Here is an 11,273-nt window from a genome sequence, read left to right on the forward strand (position 1 = left end):
TCGACATTTAACAAATATTCAGTGAGTGTCAGCAGGCTGGTGCTGTGAGGGGCCAGCCTGCCACGGAGGGCCTGGCAGGATCCCAGCACCCCAGGTTTCAGGAGGAGCCCGGGGACTGGAGTGCCTGTACAACAAAGGGCCAGGCACAGCCAGATCCTAGCAGAAGGGGCTTCTGCTGAGTGTTTCTGTTCACAGACATTTACTCAGAGTCTCTTAGATGCCTTATGCCACGCTAGGGCAGGGGATGCAGAAATAAGGAGGGCTCCCAGAAGCCCAAAGTGAGCCTGGCCCAGTGGGAGACTGAGACGTGTACACAGCCTGGGTGTGGAGGGCTGTCCAGCGAGGGAGCAGTGGGTGCTGTGGGAGCTGGGTGGGGGCCCCCAGCTTGGCCTTGAGGCAGGCAACACAGCCTCCTGGCAGAGTAGAGTAACTGAGCTGAGTCTTAAGGGCCCAGCTGGAGTTGAGACCGGAGGGGAATTATGCTGGGAGAGTAGGGGCCAGACCTCTAGAGCAGACCCGTCCAGCTAACGGGAGGGGAGACAGCTCTGGAATCACAGGAGCAGGGCCGCCTCGGTAGGTCTCACTCCCTTAAATTGTCTCCTGTAGAGGCTGTTTGCCAGAGAACAGCCCTAGGAAAGTAAAGGTGGTCACCCTCTGCTCTACCAACCCCTCACTCCACACTTGCTTGGACAGAGTTTGCAGCATTTGGCGCTCCTGGCTTCCAGGACCCCACCCTCGCCTGGTTTTCCTCCTACATCACTGGTTCCTCCTCATCAAAGGGGGCCCAGGTATCAGTCCTTGACCTCTCTGCTCGCATTCCCTGGGAGATCTCATCCAGGCCCATGGCTTTAAATACCACCAACATGCCTATGTCTCCCAAAGAAATCCCACCAGACACCTCTCCTAAACTCCGGACTCATATAGATGACTTCCTACTCGGTATCTCCATTTGGATACCCAACAGGCATCTCAAAGTAAAGTCCTGACACCAGCAGCCCCAAGTCTGATTTTTGTGGTCTTCCCCTTCTTTTTAAAAAAATTTATTTTATTTATTTATTTTTGGCTGCATTGGGTCTTCGTGGCTGCACGTGAGCTTTTCTCTAGTTGCGGCTACTCTTCGTTGCGGTGTGCGGGCTTCTCACTGCGGTGACTCCTCTTGTTGCGGAGCACGGGCTCTAGGCGCGCGGGCTTCAGTAGTTGTGGCACGTGGGCTCTAGGGTGCAGGCTCAGTAGTTGTGGTGCATGGGCTTAGTTGCTCCGCGGCATGTGGGATCTTCCCAGACCAGGGATTGAACTCATGTCCTCTGCATTGGCAGGCAGATTCTCAACCACTGCGCCACCAGGGACGCCCCAGGTCTTCCCCTTCTTAAAGGGCATCTTAATCCTTTCAGTCGTTCAGGCCAAAAGCCTTGGAGTCATCCTTGACTCCCCTCTTTCTGTGACACTCCACTTTTGATCCTTAAGTGGTTCCTTGCAACTTGACCTTCAAAATCCAGAATGAGACCCATCTTACCACTTCTCTCTACTACCACAGTCCAGCCACCATCATCTCATGGATATTGCAGCAGCCTGCTCATGGTTAGTCTGTTCTAGACACAGCAGCCAGGGGCATCCTTAAAACCCATAAGATCACATCCCTCACCTGATCCCATCTCACTCAGGTAAAGGTCAAAGTCTTCATGGGACCCATAAGGGCCTGTAAGAGCCATTCTACCTTCTTCACCTGTCTGATCTCGTGAGAGACCACTCCGCCCCTTGCCCACTCTACTGCATCCTCATTGATCTCCATCTTCCTCAGGCAAGTCTGGCAAGCCCTGCCTCAGGGCCTTTGAACTTGCTGTCCTTTGGATACTGTGCCTCATGTGGTGGACAGAATAATGGCTTCCTCAAAGATGTCCGCATCCTAATCCCCAGGACCTGTGACTGTGTCACCTTACATGGCAAAAGGGACTTTGCAGGTGTGATTAAGGATTTTGAGATGGGGAGATTATTTTGGATTGTCCAGGTGGGCCCAGCATAATCACAAGGGTCTTAATAAGGAAAAGGGGGAGGGAGGAAAGTCAAAGAGAAGGAGATGTGATAAGGGCCGCAGAGGTTGGAATGATGTGGGTCCATGAGCCGAGGAATGTGGGCAGCCTCTAGAAGCGCAAAGGCAAGGCATGAGCTCTCCCCTGGAGCCTCCAGAAGAACGCAGCTCCGCCAGGACCTTGATTTCAGCCCAGTGAGACCCATTTTGGACTCCTGACCTCAAGAAACGTGAAATACTACATTTGTGTTGTTTTAAGCCTCTAAGTTTGCGGTAATTCGCTACAGCAGCAAGAGGAAATGAAAACACCTCATCACCCTCAGGACATCACTCAGGGAAACCTCTGGCCACCTAATTTGACATTCTAACCTTTTGGGACTTCCCTGGTGGTCTGGTGGTCCGCTCCCAGTGCAGGGGGCCCGGGTTCGATCCCTGGTCAGGGGACTAGATCCCACATGTGGCAACTAAGAGTTCGCATGCAACAACTAAAAACATCCCACATGCCGCAACTAAGACCCGGAACGGCCAAATAAATAAATCTTTAAAAAAATAAATAAAATTCTAAACTTTCACCCCAAACTTCTTATCCCTCACCCTTTATGTTTTCTCCTTAGTATTTACCACCATTTAACATATGTATTTTACTTTATTTATTATCTTATACCTCGATTGGAATGTTAGCTCCAAGAAGAAAGGAATTTTACTGCTGTTCTTGCTTATAGATGAATCCCCGAGGCTAGAAAATTGCCTGGCACATAGCAGGTGCTCATTAACTATTTGCAGCACAGGTGATAGTAGGAGAAGCTGGCCAGCCCTGACAATACAGCTTAGTAGAGAATAAACATTACGTGTGCCCAGACACTTTACATGTCTGATGTCGGTACATCCTCACAACAACTCCACGAGGTTGTAGCATTAGCACCCACATTTTAAGGTGAGGACATGGAGGTGCCTGGAATTGAACTCAGGCAGGCTGACTCCACGGCCCACTCTGGGTCATGCTGCTCTTTCCTCGCTGGAATTCTCAAGCGGGGAGGGGGTTCTCTGGGAAAGAAGAACTTGGGCCCAGGTGCTGGGGGCTTTACTAACCAGAGGACTAAATCATTAATGGTAAAATTATGCTCATTAATGAGGAAGAGACTGCAGGGTGAACTGTTTGCTTTTTTTAATCTTATTGAGGTGAAATTCACATAAATAAAATTAACCGGGCTTCCCTGGTGGCGCAGTGGTTGAGAGTCCGCCTGCCGATGCAGGGGACACGGGTTCGTGCCCCGGTCTGGGAAGATCCCACATGCCGCGGAGCGGCTGGGCCCGTGAGCCATGGCCACTGAGCCTGTGCTCCGGAGCCTGTGCTCCGCAAGGGGAGAGGCCACAACAGTGAGAGGCCCGCCTACCGCAAAAATAAATAAATAAATAAATAAATAAATAAAATAAAATTAACCATGTTAAAGTATACAATTCACTGGCATTTAAAACATTTATTAGCGTTGTGCAACCACCATCTGCATCTCGTTCCAAACCATTTTTGTCACCCCAGGATAAAACCCCAAATGCCCATTGAGCGGTTTCTCCTCCTTCCCCTCTCCCCACAGCCCCAGGCAACCAGCAATGCACTACTTGTCTCTAAGGAGATTTACCTGTTCTGGATATTTGGTATAACTGGAATCACACAGTACATGACCTTTTACGTCTGACTTCCTTCACTTAGCATGATGCTTCTGAGGTTCATGTTGTAGCATGTATCAGCACTTCATTCCTTTTTATAGCTGAATAAAAGGCAACTTGAAGGAAATTTTGGATCCATACAGTCTCATTTTGAATCTGGATCTCAAGGAGGTGTAGCTGTGTGGTGTTAGGCAAAAAAATTCACATCTTTGATGTTCAGAGTCCACCAAATAGAGATCATGCAACAACCTTGCAGGGCTATTGTAAAAATATATATACTGTGTATATATAAGGTACCTGGAGCATAGCAGGCAGTTTATGTAAATGACAGCAGTGAAAATGATTATTCAATCAGGGACAAGTTTATCATTAAAACATTCTGACCTCAAGTCAGCCATGATCTTGCCCCCCAACTCGTTCATTGGAAGACAAAATGAGTCCTTAGCTCCCCAGTCCTGGGAAACCCAAGTCAATGGGAGGGTTCCAGGGCTGAGCTCACGTTTGATTTTGTAGAGCTCTTTACATTTCTAGTAGATTTTGTCATCAGTTTTTCCCTTCCTTATATGTTCAACAGTCCTTCAAATCATGGAGGTTGAAAGCTCCATGGCAACGAAGGGGAGAGGAACTACCTTTAAAAACGAAGTAAGCACATTACAGGAGTTCATTAGTCATGGGGCAATGCAAATTAATACCACAGTGTGATACCAGAATGACTAAAATTGAAAAGACTGACCACACCAAATGTTGGGCAGGGTATGGAGTGACTGGAATGCTCATACATCGCTGGTGGAAGTGTAAAATGGTACCACCACTTTAGAAGACCATTTGGGAGTTTCTTTTTTTGTTTGTTGTTTTTTTGTTTTGTTTTGTTTTAGAGGCATTTTATTTAGACAACTAAAAACAATTAGATGTTCAGAAGCAGTGTACAATGAGAGAGAAATCAAACCAGTTACTTTATCATGTATTCCCCCTCTTCTTTATAACTAAAGCAAAAAAAATGGCTTTCTGCTTTAAGGGAAAAGTCAGAAAAATAGGCCAATATATTTTCCCTCTTCATAATAACATAAACAGCTACAAAAAATCTACCTGTAATAAGAGAAATTGGATGTTGGTTTGCACATATTCATTAAAAAGACAACAGACTATCGTACTACAAGAGCATAACTCCATCTGCCTTCAGCTGATACTCTTTCGTTTTCACTTACAGGTATCACCAAGTTGGTTAGTTCCAGCACTGGAGCTAATTCATATTCCTCATTATTTACTGCTCATGTTTGCCTTACGCAGAGAGTAACTCTGGAGGCTGATGCTTTTCTCTGTTTGTTTTAGTCCATAAGTTGTGTACATCTGCCTGATGCTCGGGCCTTAACTTCAGGAGTTGAACTATAGATGGAATCTGAATTCTCTGAAGCAATTTCTTCTAGCTCCTCTTCCCCTGTCTCTGGAAAACTGATCTTCGGCTTTGCCAGCTCACCACTATCTTCTTCAGGAAGCACACACTTCCAAAGGCCGTACGTTTTTCCTACCACAGTCTGCCATAGTCTCAACGTTCCATCTTCAGAACCACTAGCATAGAGTTCTCCATCAGGACTAAACCTCACACAGTGAATGGGACCAAAGTGTCCTTTGTAGGATTCTAATTCTTCTCCACTATTATAATCATACTTAGAAAGTTTAAAATCTTCACCCCCTGCAACAAGAAATTCTTTCTCAGGATGAAGAGATGCAGAATTGATGGTTGCAGGAGCTTCAAAAGACTTAATTGGGTCCAAACTTACTGCACTGTGAAAAGCAATAGATCGTCCATAAGTTATTACCAATATCTCTCCCTCAGGAATATATTCCATACTGCTAACAGACATACTAAAATTTAGAGATTTCAACTTCTGTCATAGTAGCATGATCCCAAAGGCGAACAGTTTTATCATCAGCTGAAAGGATCTGTTTATCCTCACTGCACCACAGAGCCTTTTTAATACCAGAGGTATGACCACTGATTTCCTTAGGTTCTGCTTCAGGTTTGTTCATGTCATATATGCGTAACAGTTTATCCTGTCCCCCGGTTAACAAGTAATTACTATCCTGCGTAAAATCCACACTCTTGACAATGTGTTTATGAGCCAGGGTCATCAATTCATCTCCTGAGACAGCATCCCACACTTTGGCTGTGAAATCTGCAGCTGCTGTAGCTGCTTTGGTGGCGTCGTTATTTAATGTTGCACCCCAAACAGCACCCTTATGACCCAAAAATGTTCCAATCCAGTCTCCTGTATCTCCCTGGCGTAGCATAGGTTTACCATCTTTGCAAGCGCTGATCAGGAAATAGCCGTAAGGCGTGATGCCACTGAAGGCCAGATCCACCACGGGCCGCGTGTGGCCCGAGCAGGTGAGCGGCGTCTGCCTCATTGCCATGGCGGCTGCGAGCCGTGCGACCCGGTGGGGGAGCCGAGGGTCTTCTGGTCTTTTTTCTCGGGAGTTTCTTTAAAAAGTACAATATATATCTACCCTATGACCCAGCATTCCACTCCTAGGTATTTACCCAAGAGAAAAGAAAATATTTCTCCTTGAAAGTCTTGACTAAATTCTAGCTAGAAGGTTCATAGCAGCTTTCCTCACAATAGGCAAAAACTGGACATAGCCCAGATGCCCATCAACAGCAGAGTGGATGAGCTGTAGTGCGTTTATATGGTGAAATACTGCACACCATAAAGGACGCATCCTACTCATACACACGATAATATGAATGAATCTCAAAACTGTTATGTTGAGGGAACGAAGCCAGACATACCCACAAACACACAAATACAATATATACTGTCTGGTTCTATTCATATGGAATTCTAAAACAGGCAAAACTAACCTGTGGTGATAGAGATCAGATCAGTGGTTGTTTCTGGGAGAGGGATTGCCTAGGAAGGGGCATGAGAAAACTTTCTGGGCTGATTGAAATGTCCTGTATCTTGATATGCAATCATCAAAATTGAATGCTTAAGATCTGAGCATTTCACTCTGTGTAAATCACACCTTAATAAAAAATTTTCCTGTGGGCCTAGCACTAAGCTATGTGCTTTGTACACATGTTATTTAACTTGTCAGCAATTCCCACAGGTAGATGTTATTGTCTCTGCTTTACAGATGAGAAAATTGAGGCTCAGGAGGTTTAAGTAACTTGCCTCAGAACACACAGCTAGAAAAATGAGGTTAGAACCCAGGTAGTATGACCCCAAAGCCCATGCCTCTGGGGTCTCCTCTACCCATTCTCTGCCCCGTGATTTTACAGATGGGGAAACTGAGTCCCAGAGAGGCCACTTAGCTCTTTGGCATCAGAATCAAACGAGAACCCAAATTTCTGGAACTTTCTTAGTGCATCACGCATCCTCGCTTGGGCAAAGTGGTCAAGTTCACTCCCACTTCTGCCCAGCGGGGGCTTGGGAGCGAAAAGTACAATTTTTAAAGAGTTGAGTATAACATTCATATTGTAAGAGACCCACACTCGGGGCGTAGAGATCCTGCGACTTCAAAATGAGAGATCGAGTTCTCCGTCTGTCTTTGCACTGCTGGAGTAGTTCCCGTGGTTTTCTGTGAGGGGTGGAAGCTCACCATTCAGTCTCCCTGCAGTTAAACCCTGCTCCCTCCTAGGTCCCCTTACCAGACTCACCTGTTACCTCCCTCCATGTCTTCTTGGGTTGCAAGATGTCCAAACTCTCCAACACATGCAGCAAGCTCCCCTCTGCTTAATTTAAGAGCAGCAAGCATGAGTTTCTCATCTTCCCCTTGACAGTCAGAGTTCTGGAATGGATTAGCACCAAGAACAACAAAAACAGCCACTCTGATTTGGTTTTAACCCACAACCAATCAGTCAACCCTAAGAGCGGCTGTTGTCAGGTTCAGTCCATCGCGCTGTTTATGAAGCAATGTTGTCCCTGGTGTTCGTTAAGTTTACCACCTTGCATTTTGGGAGAATTTGGCTCAAACCATGATAGTTTCTTCCCCCAAAAACTTGAATCTCTGGGAGGAAAAATATATATGTCCCAGCTTGGTTTCTGTCCACTAAAGAGAAACTTCATCTTGAAATTTCTTTGTCTCCTCTTTAAAAGTTGCAGCATGTATTTCATGGTCCGCCTTTTCTCTGGACCTGGCAAATGGTGCCGTGAATGAATCACCCTGCTTCTTGGGAATGTTTTGCTCCAAGAGCTCAAGGGGGTACAACAAGATGATAAACAGCCTCTTAAGTGATCCCTCCTCCCCCCACTGTGGCGCCTGTGAGTTCATAGAACTGGACCGTGGCTGAGCATTCAGAGACTGCTGTGTCCAGCCTGGTTTTGCAGATGAGGAAACCTAAGCTTTAACATTTCCGGGAGGGGAGCCGTGGAACAGGGCCAAGGCCATCTGAGTGTGATTCATCCACTCTGATCGCCAGCCCGTGGATTGTGCCTTCATTGCTCTGAGCTTCAGCTTCCTCCTCTGGAAAATGAGGACGGGAAGCCTGATGTCCCTTTTGGTTTCCTATCATTCAGGGGCACTGTGCATCTACACAGCCGCTTGGTAGAGATGCTTAACCTGCAATGTAGTTCTCTGCCCGGGAGCCAGAGAAGGATCAAGGCCTGTCCAACAATCAGTTCAGTTCAGTTCAGTTCAGATGAGATCCATTCAACAAACACACCCACACCTTCGCTCTGTCCAGACCCTGAGCTGGGCACTGGGGACACCAAGATGGATCAGATGTGGCCTCTGCCTTCAATCTGTGGGGCCAGATGGACACACAGACAATCCGATAGACTGTGGCAAACCTGGTGATGTTATGCCTGAGGGGCTTTGGGGATGGAGGAGAGTCAAGGAAGGCTTCCAGGGGGAGGTGACAATGCCAGAGGATTAACATCTGGTGGCACTGATGAAGGAGGAGATGACAAACGGAAAGAGGCATTAGGCAAGCCCCTTCCCCACTGTGGGCCTAAGTCTCCCCAGAGCACACTTGCGGGGGATGGCTCACTCAGCTGAGGGTCGTGGTCACCCCACTCTGGACTTCTGAGGTGGGGAAAGTGTTGATGTTAGTTTCTGAGCATGGAGGGCACCTGGTCCAGCAGCCAGGAGAGACTTCTTGTTCTGGCATTTGAGGCCTTGGCCCTCCTGGTCTCCTACAGGCCCACAGCCCCCGGGGAGCATCAGGGCGCCACGCCCTACAGACCTCTCGGCTCCGACCAAGTCCCGGTTTGTGTGGGAACGGCCGGGGTTGAGAGAGGTGAAAGTGAGTCACTCTTGCCTCCCCTGACCCCATGCCCTGTCCTCGGTCCACTGGAGAATTGCTGCAGGCGGGAGAGAGCTCTCCGTGCTAACACAGGACTGAGGCACACCACTGGCTGGACAATATCAAAAAGGAAGGTATTCTGAGGTCTCCATCTCTCTGGCAAATGGCTGGAGTCCCTGAACCCAGATGACCAGGGCAGCATCCCAGGACCCTCAGACCCCTGTTAGCTGCTCCCGTCTCTCTCTGCCCTTCCCAGCCAGGCTTAGATGCTGGAAAGTGTGGGGACACTTGCTCTGTCCACCTCCTCCCCTCCCATTCCTTCCTGACCTCTTGTGATCCCGCCATCCCCCACCCGACTCCTTGGCCACCGTGCTGCCCAGGGGCAGCTCTAGCTGCTCTGTGGCTCAATACCCTGGAGACTTTGTTGTCCCTGCCTTCTCTTATGTGACCCCTGGTGACATCAGGCTGACCCAGGAGAACCCCCTTCTAGGAAGCCCAGAACTCCCTTCGGAGGCCTCCTCCTGCAGTCTTTTAGATGTGAGCACTCCTTGGGGCTCTGCCTGGCTTTCTTCTCATCCTATATACAACATCCTACTCCAAGCCTCAGTTTCCTCATCAGTGAAATGGGCATAATAATGGCACCTATTCTGAGGGGTTGATGAAGGGATTAAATGTGTCTGATGCAGACTGTGTTCAGTAAGTATTGGCTGAAGTATTAATTTTTTCAACATTACCATGGATACCTAAAAGGTTTCTCCAACAGAATTCAGCCAAAACTGAACTCGTGACTTTTTGCCCTCAGCGGGCTCCTACCCATCTCAGCAAATGGCAACTCCCTCCACTCAAACCAAAAGCCTGGGAATTAATCTCGATTCCGCCCTCTGTGTGCTCCCACGCTCCCGATCCAAGCAAGGACGGTGGGTGCTTCCTTCAAATGCACTTGAATCATGCTCTCCCCGCCACCTCCCCTGCCCGGGCTAAGCCTCCTTCACCCCCTCCTGGAGGTGTCCCAGCCTCCTTGCTGACCTCCCTGCTTCTACCTGCCTCCCTTTAATCCCCCTCCAGGCAGCTGCCAGAGGGAAAACATACATCAAATCTTGTCACCCCTCTTGCTTAACATCTACAGGCTTCCCAGTGCATTTAAGTAAAGTTCAATGCCCTCACCACAGCCCAGGAGGCTCCAGGCCCTGCTCCAGGCTCCAGCTTCACCTCCCACTATTCTCTCCCGCCATTGCCCCCACCGCACCACTGTTCCACCCAGAGAAGCCCATTCTCACCTCGGGGATTTTGCCTGAAAGCTCTTCCCCCCAGATCCTTGTATGGCCACTCTTTTTATCCTTCAAACTTCAGCTAAAATTCATTTCCTCCGAGAAGCCCTCCCTGACCTCCTGTCCTCAGTGGTCCCCACTCTTCCCCATCACATCCCGGGCTTCCTCCCATCCTAGCAGGTAGCACAGTCTGCCTTTCTGAATCAACAGGTTTGTTCTCTGGTTTATCCACCACCCCTCACACCAACCTGTGAACTTCACGAAGGTGGGAGCTGTGTGTATTTTATCAGCCAGTGTGTACCCACAAGATGGTAAATATTTCATCAACTCCCAAGACCTTAACCAGATCTCCACCCCTGGGCTCGGTGACCTTGGGGAAGTTTCTCAGCCTCTCTGGGCCTTCAGTTTCCTGTGCCTGGCAGGTAGAGGGGTCTGGCTGGTGATGGACTCCTCCCCCTCACCCTGGCCCAAGGTGCAGGCGGGAGGGAGGCTGGCCCTATCACCTGCTGCACACAGTGCTCCACAGTGTTTGCTGAGTTGAACTGAGTCAAATGGCCCTGCACCAAGGTCCTGGAAATACAGATTCCAGAACCTCCAGGAATGAGAAGACAGCAGGGGAGCTAGCTCAAGGGCCAGGGAGCTCGTTTACCTATTGGATGATTAAATATGTTTAATTATTGGGAGGTAGCTGTGGTGAAAGTCGAGGATAGACCACAAATCGCAAGAGGCAGCAAGAGGCCTGGTTCAAATTGGGGTTGGGGGGAGGTGACTTCCCCAGATCCAACCATCTGGATGGGAGAGGTCTCAGCCAGGGACCATGGTCCCAGGGGGCGCTGAGGCCTGGGCCAGCACAGGGGCTGGCTTCCTTCCTGGCTCCTGCTAGGATCCCAAACCCCCTGAGTCCCTCCCTGAGCCAGCAGGGGTGTGGGGAGAAGGTGAGGCCAGACGCAGGCTGTGTCCTGGGGAAGGGTGGCTGACTCAGTTCTTGTTCTGGAAGACTGATGGAATGCGCTAGCCTCAGGCAGGGGCTGGGACTGGCCTTGCACTGTTCCAGTGGACCTGGGGAATC

The 11,273-nt window shown here is 48.9% G+C and overlaps 1 protein-coding gene across 1 annotated transcript; it reads right to left on the reverse strand.

Moving 5' to 3' along the window:
- Positions 1-5,016: 5,016 nt before the first annotated feature.
- Positions 5,017-6,103, reverse strand: LOC307063116 (serine-threonine kinase receptor-associated protein-like; the record flags this gene model as incomplete). Its single annotated transcript, XM_079719095.1, is given in 2 exon segments — positions 5,017-5,571; positions 5,573-6,103. Coding segments are annotated over 2 exon segments (1,086 nt in total).
- Between the last annotated feature and the right edge of the window lie 5,170 nt (positions 6,104-11,273).

The sequence above is a fragment of the Hyperoodon ampullatus genome (assembly GCF_949752795.1).
Source record: "Hyperoodon ampullatus genome assembly, chromosome: 14".
Lineage (NCBI taxonomy): Eukaryota > Metazoa > Chordata > Mammalia > Artiodactyla > Ziphiidae > Hyperoodon > Hyperoodon ampullatus.